Source organism: Coregonus lavaretus (genome assembly GCF_964263955.1).
Source record: "Coregonus lavaretus genome assembly, chromosome: 11".
Taxonomy (NCBI): Eukaryota; Metazoa; Chordata; class Actinopteri; order Salmoniformes; family Salmonidae; genus Coregonus; species Coregonus lavaretus.
This window is the reverse complement of record NC_139998.1, coordinates 4,336,031-4,357,044: the sequence shown is the minus strand read 5'-3', so window position 1 is coordinate 4,357,044 and position 21,014 is coordinate 4,336,031. Positions and strand designations below refer to the sequence as shown.

General features: G+C 43.0%; 1 protein-coding gene across 1 annotated transcript in view; it reads right to left on the bottom strand.

Moving 5' to 3' along the window:
- LOC311137087 (pleckstrin homology domain-containing family A member 5-like) overlaps positions 1-21,014 on the bottom strand; it is a gene marked incomplete at its 5' end in the record, with an annotated part of 210,062 nt that overhangs the window by 66,067 nt on the left and 122,981 nt on the right. Inside the window, 2 exons of the mRNA XM_084171419.1 lie at positions 2,463-2,567; positions 2,814-2,937. Coding sequence (XP_084027545.1) covers positions 2,463-2,567; positions 2,814-2,937 — 229 coding nt within the window. The remainder of the gene's footprint in view (positions 1-2,462; positions 2,568-2,813; positions 2,938-21,014) is intronic.

The following is a 21,014-nucleotide window of genomic DNA, read 5'->3' as shown; positions in this document are numbered from 1 at the left end:
CCCGTATTCACATATAGTCTCATCTCAGAGGAGTGCTAATCTAGGATCAGTTATGCTTTTTGAATAATAATGAATATGATGAAATTGGCAGGGTGGACCTCATTCTAGATCAGCACTCCTACTCTGAGACACTTTTATGAGTACAGGCCTTGGTGTATGTAACCATGGCACTGTGATTAAGGAAATGGCTATTTAAATACTGTTTATTATTGCTTGTTTGACTGGCATACACACACACACACACACACACACACACACACACAGTCTGTTTGACTGGCAGAGCAGAACAGAAAGGCTAGAGGCTGGACAAAAGCAATCATCAGATCCTGTAAGACATTGGAAAGGTTCCATTGTGCTGCCCGTCTTAAGACTGTTGATCAAACTCTGACAGCACAGGGAGGGAACGTAAGCCCCTCTACATTATTCATAGAAGAGAAGGGAATGGCACAAAATGAGAGAATTTGAAAACGTGTATCTGTTGTGCTGTAGAGTGAAGATTTGAGGTACACTACATGACCAAAGGTATGTGGACACCTGCTTGTCAAACATCTTATTCTAAAATCATGGCCATTAATATGGAGTTGGTCCCCCCTTTGCTGCTATAACAGCCTCCACTCTTCTGGAAAGGCTTTCCACTTGATGTTGGAACATTGCTCCGGGGACTTGCTTCCATTCAGCCACATGAGCATTAGTGAGGTCGGGCAATGATGTTGGGCGATTAGGCCTGGCTCGTAGTTGGCGTTCCAATTCATCCCAAAGGTGTTCGATGGGGTTGAGGTCAGGGTTCTGTGCAGGCCAGTCAAGTTCTTCCACACCGATCTCGACAAACCATTTCTGTATGTATCTCGCTTTGTGCACGGGGGCATTGTCAAGCTGAAACAGTAAAGGGCCTTCCCCAAACTGTTGCCACAAAGTTGGCACTGGAACTAAGGGGCATAGCCCGAACCATGAAAAACGGCCCCAGACCATTATTCCTCCTCTACCAAACTTTACAGTTGGCACTATGCATTGGGGCAGGTAGTGTTCTCCTGGCATCCACCAAACCCAGATTCGTCCGTCGGACTGAAGGATGGTGAAGCATGATTCATCACTCCAGAGAATGCGTTTCCACTGCTCCAGAGTCCAATGGTAGCGAGCTTTACACCACTGACGTCGCTTCCAAAGGCAGTTTGGAACTCGGTAGTGAGTGTTTTATGTACTACGCGCTTCAGCACTCGCCGGTCCCGTTCTGTGAGCTTGTGTTGCCTACCACTTCACAGCTGAGCTGTTGTTGCTCCTAGACCTTTCCACTTCACAATAACAGGGCAGCTCTAGCAGGGCATACATTTGACGAACAGACTTGTTGGAAAGGTGGCATCCTATGACCATGCCACGTTGAAAGTCATTGAGCTCTTCAGTAAGGCCATTCTACTGCCAATGTTTGTCTATGGAGATTGCATGGCTGTGTGCTCGAAGTTATACACCTGTCTGGAACAGGTGTGGCTGAAATAGCCAAATCCACAAATTTGAAGGGTTGTCCACACACTTTTGTATATATAGTGTAGGTTGAGGTCAATTGTCCATATCTGCAAATGGAGCAAACAAGTTGTACCAACTTTCCCAATAATCAAAAACAAAATGACACGTCAAGACTCTGGGTGTTTCTCAATATGCATACTACCGTGCTCCACACTCTCATGCTCCGAGTGCACGTTCTCTTAAGTACGTTCTTGTGAGGACGAGAGTGTGGAGAACACATAAAACATTACATTTGAGAAGCACTCGCACTCTCCCTACTGTATTACCTCACGCTTCACCCCATTCACTGAACCTTCTTCCAGCCAGGACAATGGCAGCAATAGACGACACAAAATATACACAAAGCAAATGTTTTACTTCATAATTATCAGCTAGATATGTGAATCATAATAATGTAGCTAACCAGATAGTTTAACAGTAGCTAGCCAGTTAGCCCTATTGACTTATTATGGGCTTGTGATCTACGGTACATAGGCAAGTAAACATGATAAAATTAACACAGCATCTATTAATTAAAGTATCAAGCTAAAATATTGTAGTCAGGCAACATATGAGATGTGAATAGGCAACATTTCGTTCCGAAGTCGGAATGTATTTTCTCTCACTTCAGCTCAAATAATGGCCACCATTGATTTCAGGAAATGTTGCGCCATTTTTTTATGTGGTTGCGTCATATTTCTTTGCATACTTTCCGTTGAAGCTTGCATCGATGCATGCTTCAAAATATGTACAGACGGAGTACGCATTCGAGAAGTGCCCTCTGTGCTTCGTTCCGCATACTTTGATTTGGACTCATACTCCGACCCTCCCGAACTCCAATTTGCGTGCTCGGAGCATGGTAGTATGAATTTTCAGAAAAACCCTCTGTCTCCCTGACTCATAGACTGATTCACTGTAGTGACTACTGTATACTGCTATTTAAAGCCATACACACACACACTCACCTGTTTGTAAAGCCAGTTACTCTTGATGACCGCTGCATTGGGGTTCCTTCTTATCGAGTTAGATCTCTTCCCAAAGTTGTGAATTTTTTTCGAGGATCTTGAGGGCTGAAAATGAGTAAGAGGGCGTATGAGCATATACATACCAATTATACACTCCCATTGATGTTAAGTTCCTCTATAATCTAGTTTATTATAGTTTCAAATCAAATCAAATCAAATTTTATTGGCCACATGCGCCGAATACAACAGGTGTAGACATGACCGTGAAATGCTTCCTTCAGGTGTGTGTTTGTGTGTGTGCGAGTGAGTGTGCGTGAGCATGCGTGTGTGTGCGTAATCACTATAACTCACTCTCGCTGCGGGGCAACTGGGGTGAGTAGCGTAGTCTGAACCGCATGTGTAGTTGGAGGCCTCACTACTCATGGTGCTCCGTGGGCGTTCCTTCTTCTCATTCGCTGGCGCTTTAGGGCTGGACCTACACAACAGGAAATAAAAGTGGTAGGAAATGAGCACAGATGAGCTCACATGATTCCATATTCTACATGTTAGAGGCATGTTTGTTCTACATAGCATACTTCTAAGCCAAACCAACTACTGTTTTTCCTGAGAACTTTCTCGAAGCCTCTCAGAGTCACTCATTCTTGGCCTACATCACTGCTGCATAAACTGCTGGAGCTCAATTTGTCAGCCATACTTCTGCAGCCCATTTAAAGTTGTTAGTGAGACAAGACAGGGAAATGTATGTGCAGTGACATGGAGAGAGTAATTGGCTTGATTCATAGGGGCCATGTTGAGTTCATTATAGCTGAGGGCTGAGGCTTTCAACTGCTGTAGACTGACTGCCTGGGCACAGTGTAGATGTGTTTAGTGAGGTCAATTTGACTGATGAAAAAGTGGGTCTTGCTGAAAGGCTGGAAAGTTTTAAAAGTCAAGTTTGAAGAAAAAAAGGTTAAACACTATTTTAATATATACCCTTAGGGTAGATGGGACTCCTTGCAGTGAAATAACAGCAACGTTTCTGTCCTAGCCTACAATCTGTAGCTATGGTAGAATGTTGTGGTCTACAGGGAATGAAACTATGAAAAAAGTGTTGAACAAAAATACTGCAGTAAAAAACAACAATGAATTTATTCGATATATTTGGTTTCAGGTCAGTGAACAAGGACAGTCAGAAACCCTGGTTCCAACTGCACTGTAACTCAATTCAGCCATACAGTAGCCTAATCCATACCCGCACATATACTACCACCCAATACATCCACTCCTCCCTCCCTCAACACATCCACCCTTTGTTCCCTTCCTCCATCCACCAATACATCCCTCCATTTATCCATGAATGACCCTTCAGTGACCCTTTAATATCAAACTCAGAGTTTGAGTAGTAAGTCTGCACGCTTTTGCTCAACCGGGGTAGATAGGACAACAGGTAGGTAGGTAAACATACATACAATACATACAACATACAATACTGGGAGTAGCCTGGCCTCAGATCTACTTGTGATGAATAGCCAACTCTTATGGTCGTTGTCATGTCAAACATGACCATACCATTTAGAAAGACAGCACAAACAGATGTAGGACCAGGCTAGGGTCATAGTGGGGTCTCTCTCCAGATAACCCCACAGCAGGCCACAGAGACATGATTAGTGGTCAATCTCATGTAGGACAGAGGACACTCACAGGGAATACAGGTCTGACACAGCATGAGCATACTGTGACCCAAACATCAAAGCACAAACAAAGACAGAATAAAGATATGTCCACTTTTTCAGACAGTCTGCATCGTAATTACCTATCTTTAGAAAGTAACCTGAGAGGTGGGACAGAAAGGTATGAGATGTCAAATGCATTTGCTGCTACAGTTTATGATAGTCCTAGGTAGGTGTTGGAGGAGGAAAGGGAACAGCATGGATCTGATTGTAACTCATAAAATATGGAATTGTTGCCATTTAAAAGGTAATATAATTGAGGTGTGGATGATAATGTGACATATTCCTGGAGACACTGAGCAGCAGAGCAGGGATGGACGCTCTCTCAAGCTGAAACACTCTTTACTCCCTTCTTTCTCTCTTCTTTTCCCCTCCCCTTCTTCTCTCTTATCCTCTCCACTATTCACTACAAATAACTGTCTGTATTGTGCGTCAGGGTGACAAGCACTAAGTCTCTTGAGCCACTCGTGTTCTTTCTCAGTCTATCAAGGACTGTGGACCACTCAGTCACTCCCAGTGACAAGCTTCGTCCCAAATGGCCCCTATTCCCTATAAAAGGGTCCTATTTGGGACACCCCCTTGGCCAGGGTTCCCCAATAGGCGGCCAGTTTTCTGAGTAAAAAAATTAATACCATTAATAATAATAATAACACATTTAATGAAATTACATTTTATAATTTTTGTTCTAGGACATAAAAGTCTGTAAAATAAATTGAATTAGTGTCATAAAAATGTCCCATCAAAATATGTCTGTATAAGATAGAGATATATGTTGTTGTTTTTTGCACATCTGCGCTACAGCGGTGTTTGGCAGACCAGGACACATCCCAAAAATCGGTCTTCTCACAAAAAACGTCTAGCGTCCGAATGGTGTGGGCCTAAAAAATAATATGACCCCTCTATGAAAAGATGAGACTCTCATGAACACAATGGTGTTCTCAGTTTTGCTACACGACCACAAGCTGAAGTCGGTACCGCCGTTCTGCCAACTTCTGTCTGTAGTGTTTGAACAGTTTGGGCTACACACTAATATGACCCCACCATCGAAAAGTGAGACTCTCACGAACACGTCATGTCTCTAGGATGCCCACAAGCCTCACAAGCCTCATCTGAAGTTAGCCCGGTAGCAGTTAAAAATATATATATATATATGGAAGTATATATGGAAGTACTGTAGTGCCAAAAAAAAGGTAAGAGATGTCAAATGCATTTGCTGCTACAGTTTATGATAGTCCTAGGTAGGTGTTGGAGGAGGAAAGGGAACAGCATGGATCTGGTTGTAACTCATAAAATATGGAATTTTTGCCATTTAAAAGGTAAGATAATTGAGGTGTGGATGATAATGTGACATATTCCTGGAGACACTGAGCAGCAGAGCAGGGATAGACGCTCTCTCAAGCTGAAACACTCTTTACTCCCTTCTTTCTCTCTTATCCTCTCCACTATTCACTACAAATAACTGTCCTCAATTTGTCAGGGCATGGAGTCCACAAGATGTCGAAAGCATTGCACAGGGATACTGACCCATGTTGACTCCAATGCTTCCCACAGTTGTGTCAAGTTGGCTGGATGTCCTTTGGGTGGTGGACCATTCATGATTACCCACAGGAAACTGTTTGGCCTCAATAAGGGATCATAGCTGTCGCAGGGATTCACCTGGTCAGTCTATGTCATGGAAAAATCAGGCGTTCGTACTGTTTTGTATACTCAGTGTATACCTGGCTATTACAACAGATCAAATATTTTTAATTAACCAAATTCGTAGTTACTGCACTTTTCCTTTGTAGGGCAGAATAATGCTCATATTAAATCCATCTATGATCATCATGGAGCATCACTTGTGTATCCACCTTTACAATTCTTCCCTAGTTCTTGTTTAGTCTTTCTGTCTTCTCCAATATTGCTTTCTTGTGTGGCTTGGTGAATATCTCCCCTGTCACAACATTCTTCCTGACTGGCTTACTCAGAATGTTAACAAGTACACCCCACATGGTTAACTTCACAATTCTTCCATTCACCCACTTCTTGTTTTTGTTTCGGATCTCATTCAGTCTTCTCCAATAATGATTTATTTTGTAAGTTGGCACAACTCATCACAGCACTAGTCCTAAAATACATGTGGTAGTAAATAAGACAACAACCCACACTCCTCTAGTTGTGGCAGTCTGCTACACAAGAAATTAGCAGAATTCTCTCTGTACTGTACTGTCCTGTAAGTCACAATGCTTTACTTTGTCACAGCGACTGTGTCTCGGAGACTCAAACAGACAGAGGAGCATAGCAGCAGGACACCTGACATTTTCACTTCTAATCATGAACACTGCCACTCCAGTAGTGTAAGTTCAGTGGTGTACTAGTTTTAATGTCAGGGCTGTACTCAGTGCCGCTGGACCAAGTGTTACCCTGCGCTGCCCTCATGTAGAGGGAGGATTACGTGTATGCTCACACAAAATACTCCAGGCAGCGCCAACAAAGCCCCTGTATTAATTTGTGCACAAAAAGACAATCTGGGATGTGCAGATAGCCCCCCACGCTTGGCCCCTTGGTGCCGTGGGCATGCGCATGGGAGTGCTCTTGTGCGTGTATGCATGCATGTGTGTGGGTGTTGAGGGATTATCACGCCAGAGAAGCACATTGGGGGGACACTGAACTGACTGGCTGAGAATGCAGTTTAAAATGACCATGACAGCATTTCTAATGAAAAGGGGGAGACTGAGGGCTGCTTTAGTTTAGGAGACTTTTGTTTTGTGGTGAACCTGACCTTTCTTCAAGCTCATCATTTCACGACAAAGTGGCAACTAGACCAGGGCCCGTATTCATAAAGTTAGATCACAATGTATATGATTATTTGGACACAGGGGACCTGATCCTAAATACAGGCCCATGGCAGGCAAGCAAGACACATCTGTGTGCATACACACAAATAAGGTTACCACAGTACTTTCAACCATCAGAGTGCAACAGTGTCCTTGTTCTGCACTTGCTCACAAGGCAGATGACATAACCAGGACTAAGTCTTACCTGTGCAGCCTGTGGTATTCAAGTTTATGCGTTTCGAGACATTGTTATCAGATGTATGACAAATGCTTGAGTTAGTGCCTCTAATATTACAATGTGTTAAATATGTCACACTTAAAAAAATAAAAATAATAATAATAATTCTCAGGCTGCTTTGGACCAATTAAGACTGTCCAACCATCTAGAAGAGCAAGTCTCGTGCTTCTGTCAAATTCAGCATGGGTGGGGAAAGTAGACCTTAGCTGAGATAAGCAGTTAAGTGGTCTAGAATAAACTTTTAGTATTGGGAGTCTTTTTTTCTGTTAATTTTTTGGTAACAGGTTTACTAAAACCTACAGTTAGAATTCATTATGATGCAGATGGAATGCAGATGTTCTTTCAGTTAGTTGTTTAGTTTGATGATTTGGTTGAACATGGTTCAGACAAGAACAAACATTGTACAGAAGTAGCAGGGCTTTGCAATGTAAATACAGAACAGGACATCAGGCAAAACTAACGGTTTGCTGTTAGTATAGAACAACATCACAGAACAATATAAACAGATGTAGGTGCAAGTGCTTTACACAGAATAGATGCTGTAACACAACGGCATCCATTCAAACCTAGCAGTATATTACTGTACCTGCTAGACGTTGGGTAAACCACCTTTCCACAATTAAAGCTACAAAACAGAAGGAGACACATTATATTTCATATTGCAAAAGAGTGACAAAAAAAACAAGTCATGTCCACATTGTGTTGAACAGCATCATAATTGCATCTTTCCAGCATGTTACACTCAAATAAAATGCAATGGTGTTACCATTAGGCCTCTCTCTCCAGATGAAATCTTGCATCTTGTGACGGCCGGCCGCCCAACAACCTGCCCGCTTGACCCTATCCCCTCCTCTCTTCTCCAGACCATTTCCGGAGACCTTCTCCCTTACCTCACCTCGCTCATCAACTCATCCTTGACCGCTGGCTATGTCCCTTCCGTCTTCAAGAGAGCGAGAGTTGCACCCCTCCTCAAAAAACCTACACTCGATCCCTCCGATGTCAACAAGTACAGACCAGTATCACTTCTTTCTTTTCTCTCCAAAACTCTTGAGCGTGCCGTCTCTAGCCAACACTCCTGCTATCTCTCTCAGAATGACCTCTTCTCTGTGTCACGAAGGCTCTCCGCATTGCTAAAGCTAACTCTCTCTCCTGTGCTCTTATCCTCCTAGACCTATCCACTGCCTTTGATACTGTGAACCATCAGATCCTCCTCTCCACCATCTCCAAGTTGGGCATCTCCGGCGCGGCTCACTCTTGGATTGCGTCCTACCTGACAGGTCGCTCCTACCAGGTGGTGTGGCGAGAATCTGTCTCCGCACCACGTGCTCTCACCACTGGTGTTCCCCAGGGCTCAGTTCTAGGCCCTCTCCTACTCTCACTATACACCAAGTCACTTGGCTCTGTCATATCCTCACATGGTCTCTCCTATCATTGCTACGCATACGACACACAATTACTTTCTCCTTTCCCCCTTCTGATAACCAGGTGGCGAATCGCATCTCTGCATGTCTGGCAGACATATCAGTGTGGATGTCGGATCACCACCTCAAGCTGAACCTCGGCAAGACGGAGCTGCTCTTCCTCCCGGGGAAGGACTGCCCGCTCCATGATCTCGCCATCACGGTTGACAACTCCATTGTGTCCTCCTCCCAGAGTGCAAAGAACCTTGGCGTGACCCTGGACAACACCCTGTCGTTCTCCGCTAACATCAAAGCGGTGACCCGATCCTGCAGGTTCATGCTCTACAACATTCGCAGAGTACGACACTACCTTACACAGAAAGCGGCACAGGTCCTAATCCAGGCACTTGTCATCTCCCGTCTGGATTACTGCAACTCGCTGTTGGCTGGTCTCCCTGCCTGTGCCATTAAACCCCTACAACTTATCCAGAACGCCGCAGCCCGTCTGGTGTTTGACCTTCCCATGTTCTCTCATGTCACCCCGCTCCTCCGCACACTCCACTGGCTTCCAGTTGAGGCTCGCATCTACTACAAGACCATGGTGCTTGCCTACGGAGCTGTGAGGGGAACGGCACCTCCTTACCTTCAGGCTCTGATCAGACCCTACACCCAAACGAGGGCACTACGTTCATCCACCTCTGGCCTGCTAGCTCCCCTACCTCTACGAAAGCACAGTTCCCGCTCAGCCCAGTCAAAGCTATTTACTTCTCTGGCACCCCAACGGTGGAACAAGCTCCCCCATGACGCAAGGACAGCGGAGTCACTGACCACCTTCCGGAGACACTTGAAACCCTACCTCTTTAAGGAATACCTGGAATAGTATAACGTAATCCTTCTACCCCCACCCCCCAGAGTTGTCCCACTAGCTACCATAAGTTGAATGCACCAATTTGTAAGTCTCTCTGGATAAGAGCATCTGCTAAATGATGTAAATGTAAATAAGAGATTGCCTAGCATGTCAGTAGGGAAATCAACAGCCCCCAAACATGTATTTAAATCCATGCTGTATGCTTAGTTAGGCCCTATTTCTGTTGTTTGACGCCTGACTCATGTGAGCAGCTTCTGTCAGCAGCACGTGTATGTGACCTTGACGGATGACAGACCATTCAAAGCAGGCTGCATGTTGTCACTGAGTGACAGAGAAATGGAGGCTTGTTACCGAGTGACAGAGGAATGCTGAGATTGACACTTACTGGAGTGGGTGGAGCTTGGTGTCAACAAAGGTTAGTTTGGCAAGTGACTCACTCAGACTAGAGCTGTATAAGAGGATGTTTTACATAGTTTATTCGGAAAGTATTCAGACTGCTTGACTTTTTCCACATTTTGTTACGTTACAGCCTTATTCTAAAATGGATTAAATTGTTTTTTCCCCCCTCATCAATCTACACACAACACCCCATAATGATGAAGCAAAAACTGTTTTTTCCCAATAAAAACGGAAATATAACATTTACATTAGTATTCAGACCCCTTACTCAGTACTTTGTCGAAGCACCTTTGGTAGTGATTACAGCCTCGAGTCTTCTTGGTTATGATGCTACAAGCTTGGCACACCTGTATTTGGGGAGTTCTTCCCATTCTTCTCTGCAGATCCTCTCAAACTCTGTCAAGTTTGATGGGGAGCATCGCTGCACAGGTATTTGCAGGTCTCTCCAGAGATGTTCAATTGGGTTCAAGTCCGGGCTCTGAATGGGCCACTCAAGGACATTCGAGACTTGTCCCGAAGCCATTCCTGCGTTGTCTTGGCTGTGTGCTTAGGGTCGTTGTCCTGTTGGAAGGTGAACCTTCACCCCAGACTGAGGTCCTGAGCGCTCTGGAGCAGGTTTTCATCAAGGATTTCTCAGTACTTTGCTCCGTTCATCTTTCCCTCGATCGTGACTAGTCTCCCAGTCCCTGCCGCTGAAAAACATCCCCACAGCATGATGCTGCCACCACCATGATTCAACATAGGGATGGTGCCAGGTTTCCTCCAGACGTGATGCTTGGCATTCAGGCCAAAGAGTTCAATCTTGGTTTCATCAGACCAGAGAATCTTGTTTCTCATGGTCTGAGAGTCCTTTGGGTGCCTTTTGGCAAACTCCAAGCGGGCTGTCATGTGCCTTTTACTGAGGAGTGGCTTCTGTCTGGCCACTCTACCATAAAGGTCTGATTGGTGGAGTGCTGCCGAGATGGTTGTCCGTCTTGAAGGTTCTCCCATCTCCACAGAGGAACTCTGGAGGGAGATCTGTCAGAGTGGCCATCGGGTTCTTGGTCACCTCCCTGACCAATGCCCTTCTCTCCCGATTGTTCAGTTTGATTGGGCGACAAGCTCTAGGAAGAGTCTTGGTGGTTCCAAACTTCTTCCATTTAAGAATGATGGAGGCCACTGTGTTCTTGCGGACCTTCAATGCTGCAGATATTTTTTGGTGCCCTTCCCCAGATCTGTGCCTCGACACAATCCTGTCTCGGAGCTCTACAGACAATTATTTCGACCTCATGGCTTGGGATTTTGCTCTGACATGCACGGTCAAATATGAAACCTTATATAGACAGGTGTGTGCATTTCCAAATAATGTCCAATCAATTGGATTTACCACAGGTGGACTCCAATCAAATTGTAGAAACAGCTCAAGGATGATCAATGGAAACAGGATGCACCTGAGCTCAATTTCGAGTCTCAAAGCATAGGGTCTGAAAACGGACAGCTGATGAAACTGAGGAGTATTCTGTCTATAATTAAGCCCTTTTGCATGTTGTGTTTATATTTTTTATTCAGTATAGATGTCCTGGATGGGTGGTAATTGAGGTAAGAAAGTAATTCTGATCATAGATTATGCATGTACGAACTACACAATGACACATCCAGCCCAAAGCGGGAGGTTTATAAAATATTTAGTAGTTGCCAAAGTTCCAGAGCATGTCTTTAAATTACTGTACTGTAAATCAGTGTACAATACAATACATATACAGTGGGGGAAAAAAAGTATTTAGTCAGCCACCAATTGTGCAAGTTCTCCCACTTAAAAAGATGAGAGAGGCCTGTAATTTTCATCATAGGTACACGTCAACTATGACAGACAAAATGAGGAAAAAAAATCCAGAAAATCATATTGTAGGATTTTTAATGAATTTATTTGCAAATTATGGTGGAAAATAAGTATTTGGTCAATAACAAAAGTTTCTCAATACTTTGTTATATACCCTTTGTTGGCAATGACACAGGTCAAACGTTTTCTGTAAGTCTTCACAAGGTTTTCACACACTGTTGCTGGTATTTTGGCCCATTCCTCCATGCAGATCTCCTCTAGAGCAGTGATGTTTTGGGGCTGTCGCTGGGCAACACATACTTTCAACTCCCTCCAAAGATTTTCTATGGGGTTGAGATCTGGAGATCGGCTAGGCCACTCCAGGACCTTGAAATGCTTCTTACGAAGCCACTCCTTCGTTGCCCGGGCGGTGTGTTTGGGATCATTGTCATGCTGAAAGACCCAGCCACGTTTCATCTTCAATGCCCTTGCTGATGGAAGGAGGTTTTCACTCAAAATCTCACGATACATGGCCCCATTCATTCTTTCCTTTACACGGATCTGTCGTCCTGGTTCCTTTGCAGAAAAACAGCCCCAAAGCATGATGTTTCCACCCCCATGCTTCACAGTAGGTATGGTGTTCTTTGGATGCAACTCAGCATTCTTTGTCCTCCAAACACGACGAGTTGAGTTTTTACCAAAAAGTTCTATTTTGGTTTCATCTGACCATATGTCATTCTCCCAATCCTCTTCTGGATCATCCAAATGCACTCTAGCAAACTTCAGACGGGCCTGGACATGTTCTGGCTTAAGCAGGGGGACACTTCTGGCACTGCAGGATTTGAGTCTCTGGCGGTGTAGTGTGTTACTGATGGTAGGCTTTGTTACTTTGGTCCCAGCTCTCTGCAGGTCATTCACTAGGTCCCCCCGTGTGGTTCTGGGATTTCTGCTCACCGTTCTTGTGATAACTTTGACCCCAAGGGGGTGAGATCTTGCGTGGAGCCCCAGATCGAGGGAGATTATCAGTGGTCTTGTATGTCTTCCATTTACTAATAATTGCTCCCACAGTTGATTTCTTCAAACCAAGCTGCTTACCTATTGCAGATTCAGTCTTCCCAGCCTGGTGCAGGTCTACAATTTTGTTTCTGGTGTCCTTTGACAGCTCTTTGGTCTTGGCCATAGTGGAGTTTGGAGTGTGACTGTTTGAGGTTGTGGACAGGTGTCTTTTATACTGATAACAAGTTCAAACAGGTGCCATTAATACAGGTAACGAGTGGAGGACAGAGGAGTCTCTTAAATAAGAAGTTACAGGTCTGTGAGAGACAGAAATCTTGCTTGTTTGTAGGTGACCAAATACTTATTTTCCACCATAATTTGCAAATAAATTCATTAAAAATCCTACAATGTGATGTTCTGGAATTTTCTTCCTCAATTTGTCTGTCATAGTTGACGTGTACCTATGATGAAAATTACAGGCCTCTCTCATCTTTTTAAGTGGGAGAACTTGCACAATTGGTGGCTGACTAAATACTTTTTTCCCCCACTGTATTACTGTATATAATCATTTACTCTAATATATTTGTGTATTTGTGTCTCATCTAAAGATACTTTTTCCTGAAGCAATACTTTAAGTGAGTTACATTTATAATGAAGTGAAGTGTGAGGAGATCCTACAATCTTATTAAAATAGAATCAGGGTAATGCCAACTTCATTGCCTGGGTCTCCCAAGCCTCTGTTTTACAATGTGACATTTCCAAGATCCAAACTAAGGCGAGGTAATCTTTTTTCTGCCCATTTTCCTCTTGAGCGCCGGATGATTAAACAGTGATTTTCAGAAAGGTCTTTACCCAGGGGGTTGGAGTGGAGCGGAAATAATCTTCCTTAGCCTTTTCTCTACTGGTGAAAGATTAACTCCTTTATAAAGTTTTCTCCAATAATAGCCAGCTGATGAGATGTTGGGTTGATTATGCATAAACCAGCCTTACGCAACACATCTCCCTTGTTTAGTACTTTTTAGTCCATGACTAGGCTTCATCTGTGTCAAGGAAACCGGCTTGTAAGGTTTGGTTGCATCTTTCAATCCGTGAGGAGTATAATGTGGGGGCAGGGTACAGTGGGACAATCCTGGCAGAACAGACAAGTCGTCACACAAGGCTTTTTCTTTTACTGGACTACTTTATGTATTATCAGATTTTACGATTTCATTGTTGCTTTTTTGTATATTTTGGCGTTTTTTATTGTGTTTTTTATTATGAGAGCTCGGGTGATTAAGACTTTACAATGTATTCATTACACAAATAAACTTGAAAACATTAACTTATTCCAGCTCTTAGCTGGGAGCTAAACTGGATGAACTTAAATAAGGCCATAGAGAGGGGAAAACACAGGCGACAGTTGGGCTTACGATTTCATAACATAATATGTGTAGAAACCACAAGAAGACCACATAATGGAAGAGCCTCTAATTGTTGTTTTTCACTTATGGTGTATGATTGAGACATTATAGTTATATCACACTGAAAAATTTGACTGTGGCCCTGGCAGTTCCATACTTACAGAGTGCATTTTATTGTTTTCAAGGAAGACGTAGGAGGGGGGGAGATACTATTTGTTAGGGCATTGATTGAACTTGAACTCAAAAGACAAACAACTAGTTTGAACAGAGAGAGACTGAAACTTGAGTAAGACACCTTCTGTCAGATCAGTTTTTAAGATAGCACAGACTCTGGTAGTAAACAGTACAGTATGTATCATCCTCCTCTGCTCCTCGTGGCGGTTGTGAAAGTGAACATGTTCTAGGAGGGCTATCTATCAGGGGGCCAGGTTTTGCTTGGCAGAGAAGGTGGGAACACCATACAAATAGAATTACCAGAACAGACATGCCCATTTAAGTCAATACACCATGATGGGTCATTCCGTTCTAACTAATTCTGGTGAACATGGTGAACATGTTCCAAGAAGGCCATCTATCAGGGAGGCAGGCGTACCTGGGCTTGGCAGGTAAGGTGAGCTCTGAGCTATGAAGGGGGCCAGTGCTCTAAAAAATGATTAAATAGGTTTCAGCAATATTTTAAATTATTTCACTTCTCCTGGGATTATAGTCAGGGGCGTCAGTTGGGTATGGCAGTCGCCATACCCTACCTCAAGACCAAAAATGTAATGTAGACTAAAATCATTCCAATCCCGATTAAATTGCAAAAGCTGTTTAGCGTATTGGTTGGCTGGCTTTAGGGGCATGCAGAGCATCACTCGGAGAGCAGCTGCCAGCCTGCGTGCCTTTTCTCTCACTTTTAGAAAGTAGAGAGTGCCAGTTTGCTCTGCCAGTCAGCCGTTTAGGCAGTGAGCCGATAGCTTTGAATTTGATGTCGCCATTCTAACTTTGCCTTTAAAACATTGTTGTAATCTGATAGCCAGGGGTTAATTGCATTGGGAATTTTGGTGACCATTTAAAACCAAAATATATGTTAATGCTATTAAAATATAGATTGTGATAGCTGCAATTGATATTTTCATTCATTCTCCCAGTGGCCTAGTGCAATTTTGGTTTCATAGATTGCTATGAAAATAAATACAATTGAACAACTTGCCATTTAAAGCATTTCCCCAAAATACATGTCCTATTTCTTGCTTTAAAAGACAATAACAATTATAGGCTATAGGCTAACAAATGTTAGATTCTTCAAATAGCCACACTTTGCCTTGATGACAGCTTTGCGCACTCTTGGCATTCTCTCAACCAGCTTCATGAGGTAGTCACCTGGAATGCATTTCAATTAACAGGTGTGCCGTCTTAAAAGTTAATGTGTGGAATTGCTTTCCTTCCTAATGCATTTGAGCCAAATGGGCATGTCTGTTCTGGTAGCCCTATTTGGTAAAATACCAAGTCCATATTATGGCAAGAAAAGCTCAAATAAGCAAAGAGACATGACAGTCCATCATTACTTTAAGACATGAAGGTCAGTCAATACAGAACATTTCAAGAACTTTGAAAGTTTCTTCAAGTGCAGTCGCTTAAACCATCAAGCGCTCATGAGGACCGCCACAGGAATGGAAGACCCAGAGTTACCTCAAGATAAGTTCATTAGAGTTACCAGCCTCAGAAATTGCGGCACAACTAAATGCTTCACAGAGTTCAAGTCACAGACACATCTCAACATCAACTGCTCTTCATGGTCGAATTGCTGCAAAGAAACCACTACTAAAGTATACCAATAAGAAGAAGAGACCTGCTTGGACCAAGAAACACGAGCAATGGACATTATACCGGTGGATATGTGTCCTTTGGTCTGCAGTCCATATTGGAGATTTTTGGTTCCAACCGCCGGGTCTTTGTGAGACGTGGTGTGGGTGAACGGATGATCTCCGCATGTGTGATTCCCACTGTAAAGCATGGAGGAGGAGGTGTTATGGTGTGGGGGTGCTTTGTTGGTGACACTGTCTGTGATTTATTTGGAATTCAAGGCACACTTAACCAGCATGGCTACCACAGCATTATGCAGCGATACACCATCCTATCTGGTTTGGCCTTAGTGAGACTATCATTTGTTTTTCAACAGGACAATGACCCAAAACACACCTTCAGGCTGTGTAAGAGCTATTTGACCAAGAAGGAGAGTGATGGAGTGCTGCATCAGATGACCTGACCTCCACAATCCCCCGACCTCAACCCAATTGAGATGGTTTGGGATGAGTCGGACGGCAGAGTGAAGAAAAAGCAGCCAACAAGTGCTCAGCATATGTGGTAAATCCTTCAAGACTGTTGGAAAAGCATTCCAGGTGAAGCTGGTTGAGATAATGCCAAGAGTGTGCAAAGATGTCGAAGGCAAAGGGTGGCTATTTGAAGAATCTCAAATCTCAAATATACTTTGATATATTTAACACTTTTTTTGGTTACTACATGATTCCATATGTGTTATTTCATAGTATTGATGTCTTCATTATTATTCTACAATGTAAAACGAAGTAAAAATAAAGAACAACCCTTGAATGAGTAGGTGTGTCCAAACTTTTGACTGGTACTGTATAGTGTGGATGTAGGGCTGTTTTTTAAAACTATAATGAGCACTAAGACAGTGCAACTACTGCGTAGGCCACACAATATCAGACAAGCTGGCCCGGGGTGTGCAAGCCGCCCCCTCTCGTTGGCTACGATGTTGCAATATCAATATTCTCAGAGCCCTCATTGATACAAAATGTTTAAATATTCTCAGAGCCACCTCGTTCTTTGATACAATGCTCCAATATTTGTAGAATGCTTCCCTTCCCTGGCGAAAAATGCATAGAGGCAAATCCAAAAATAATAATATGTATGAATTATTAATAATATGTATCAATTCTTATGTTTGAATATTATTGTTCATTTGTTTGAATATAGGCCTATCGACAACCTAATTTGACTATTTTTTCTAGGTGTCCCCCACGATGAAATCAGGGAGGGGACTGTGGATATGTCTCCGTCCGTCTGTTCGTTTGTAAGTACGTACTTTCGTTCGAACACTAGTCACACACGATATCGCCGACAGCACTGGGCCGATTTTGATTAACCTTGGGTGAAGGATGTGTCTTGACACAGAGATCCAGCATTTACAAAATGACACTGATTGGTCCAAGGCGAGAGCAACAGTAATTAATTAATTAATTAATTAGTAATTAACTGACATATCCAAGTCACACGCAACATCTCAATTGGCCCAAGGGGGGGCGCAACATCATTTGTGGGGGATGACATGTTTACTGTTGCCTTATTTATCTTTTATTTTATGCACTGAGATTATTCTTGTATAATGAAATGTTACAAACAGGCAAATTTTTACTACATTCTACGCCTTTTATACAGTTGAATTCGGAAGTTTACATACACCTTAGCCAAATACATTTAAACTCAGTTTTTCACAATTCCTGACATTTAATCCTAGTAAAAATTCCCTGACTTAGGATCACAACTTTATTTTAACAACGTGAAATGTCAGAATAATAGTAGAGAGAATTATTTATTTAAGCTTTTATTTCTTTCATCACATTCCCAGTGGGTCAGAAGTTTACATACACTCAATTAGTATTTGGTAGCATTGCCTTTAAATTGTTTAACTTGGGTCAAACGTTTCGGGTAGCCTTCCACAAGCATTGCACAATAAGTTGGGTGAATTTTGGCCCATTCCTCGTGACAGAGCTGGTGTAACTGAGTCAGGTTTGTAGGCCTCCTTGCTCGCACATGCTTTTTCAGTTCTGCTCACATATTTTCTATAGGATTGAGGTCAGGGCTTTGTGATGGCCACTCCAACACCGTGACTTTGTTGTCCTTAAGCCATTTTGCCACAATTTTGGAAGTATGCTTGGGGTCATTGTCCATTTGGAAGACCCATTTGCGACCAAGCTTTAACTTCCTGACTGATGTCTTGAGATGTTGCTTCAATATATCCACATAATTGTCCTTCCTCATGATGCCATATATTTTGTGAAGTGCACCAGTCCCTCCTGCAGCAAAGCACCCCCACAGCATGATGCTGCCACCCCCGTGCTTCACGGTTGGGATGGTGTTCTTCGGCTTGCAAGCTCCCTCTTTTTCCTCCAAACATAACGATGGTCATTATGGCCAAACAGTTCTATTTTTTTTTTCAACAGACCAGAGGACATTTCTCCAAAAAGTACAATCTTTGTCCCCAAGTGCAGTTGCAAACTGTAGTCTGGCTTTTTTATGGCGGTTTTGGAGCAGTGACTTCTTCCTTGGTGAGTGGCCTTTCAGGTTATGTCGATATACGACTTGTTTTACTGTGGATATAGGTACTTTTGTACCTGTTTTCTCCAGCATCTTCACAAGGTCCTTTGCTGTTGTTCTGGGATTGATTTGCACTTTTCACACCAAAGTACGTTCATCTCTAGGAGAAAGAACACGTCTCCTTCCTGAGCGTTATGACGGCTGCATGGACCAAATGACTCAAATTAGTTCAATTAGCCTATCAGAAGCTTCTAAAGCCATTACATCATTTTCTGGAATTTTCCAAGCTGTTTAAAGGCACAGTTAACTTAGTGTATGTAATCTTCTGATCCACTGGAATTGTGATACAGTGAATTATAAGTGAAATAATCCGTCTGTAAACAATTGTTGGAAAAATTACTTGTGTCATACACAAAGTTGATGTCCTAACCGACTTGCAAAAACAACAGTTTGTTAACAAGAAATGTGTGGAGTGGTTGAAAAAACGAGTTTTAATGACTCCAACCTATGTGTACAGTGAGGGAAAAAAGTATTTGATCCCCTGCTGATTTTGTACGTTTGCCCACTGACAAAGACATGATCAGTCTATAATTTTAATGGTAGGTTTATTTGAACAGTGAGAGACAGAATAACAAGAAAAAAATCCAGAAAAACGCATGTCAAAAATGTTATAAATTGATTTGCATTTTAATGAGGGAAATAAGTATTTGACAACTCTGTAAAACATGACTTAGTACTTGGTGGCAAAACCCTTGTTGGGAATCACAGAGGTCAGACGTTTCTTGTAGTTGGCCACCAGGTTTGCACACATCTCAGGAGGGATTTTGTTCCACTCCTCTTTGCAGATCTTCTCCAAGTCATTAAGGTTTCGAGGCTGATGTTTGGCAACTCGAACCTTCAACTCCCTCCACAGATTTTCTATGGGATTAAGGTCTGGAGAATGGCTAGGCCACTCCAGGACCTTAATGTGCTTCTTCTTGAGCCACTCCTTTGTTGCCTTGGCCGTGTGTGTTTTGGGTCATTGTCATGCTGGAATACCCATCCACGACCCATTTTCAATGCCCTGGCTGAGGGAAGGAGTTTCTCACCCAAGATTTGACGGTACATGGCCCCGTCCATCGTCCCTTTGATGCAGTGAAGTTGTCCTGTCTCCTTAGCAGAAAAACACCCACAAAGCATAATGCTTCCACCTCCATGTTTGACGGTGGGGATGGTGTTCTTGGGGTCATAGGCAGCATTCCTCCTCCTCCAAACATGGCGAGTTGAGTTGATGCCAAAGAGCTCCATTTTGGTCCCATCTGACCACAACACTTTCACCCAGTTCTCCTCTGAATCATTCAGATGTTCATTGGCAAACTTCAGACGACCCTGTATATGTGCTTTCTTGTGCAGGGAGACCTTGCAGGTGCAGCAGGATTTCAGTCCTTCACGGCGTAGTGTGTTACCAATTGTTTTCTTGGTGACTATGGTCCCAGCTGCCTTGAGATCATTGACAAGATCCTCCTGTGTAGTTCTGGGCTGATTCCTCACCATTCTCATGATCATTGCAACTCCACGAGGTGAGATCTTGCATGGAGCCCCAGGCCGAGGAAGATTGACAGTATTTTGTGTTTCTTCCATTTGCGAATAATCGCACCAACTGTTGTCACCTTCTCACCAAGCTGCTTGGCGATGGTCTTGTAGTCTATTCCAGCCTTGTGTAGGTCTACAATCTTGTCCCTGACATCCTTGGAGAGCTCTTTGGTCTTGGCCATGGTGGAGAGTTTGGAATCTGATTGACTGATTGATTCTGTGGACAGGTGTCTTTTATACAGGTAACAAGCTGAGATTAGGAGCACTCCCTTTAAGAGCGTTCTCCTAATCTCAGCTCGTTACCTGTATAAAAGACACCTGGGAGCCAGAAATCTTTCTGATTGAAAGGGGGTCAAATACTTATTTCTCTCATTAAAATGCAAATCAATTTATAACGTTTTTGACATGCATTTTTCTGGATTTTTTTGTTGTTATTCTGTCTCTCACTGTTCAAATAAACCTACCATTGAAATTATAAACTGATCATTTCTTTGTCAGTGGGCAAACGTACAAAATCAGCAGGGGATCAAATACTTTTTTCCCTCACTGTATGCAAATTTCCGACTTCAACTCTACCTCCCTTACGCATGCCGGCATACTAGTGACGAGTGTTAGTAGTTGTGTGCAGATGTGGGTGGGCGTCTATTTAAAAAAATCCAGTGAGAATATACACCATCAAAAATAAATCCTATATTAATTTGTTTAGGCAGGTCCTAAAATAAGAATAGCATATTTTGAGTTTAATTAGGCTTATGTTACGGGTCTGTGCATCCAAATGAATTCAATAGCTTGTTATTTTATTCATTAACCAGACAAGACACACCTACCTGATCACAGTCAACACACATATACACTGAGTATACCAAACATTAGGAACCCCTTCCTAATTTTGAGTTGCACCCCGTTTTGCCCTCAGAACAGCCTCAATTCGTCGGGGCATGGACTGGCTCTACAAGGTGTCAAAAGTGTTCCACAGGGATACTGGCCCATGTTGACTCCAATACTTCCCACAGTTGTGTCAAGTTGTCTGGATATC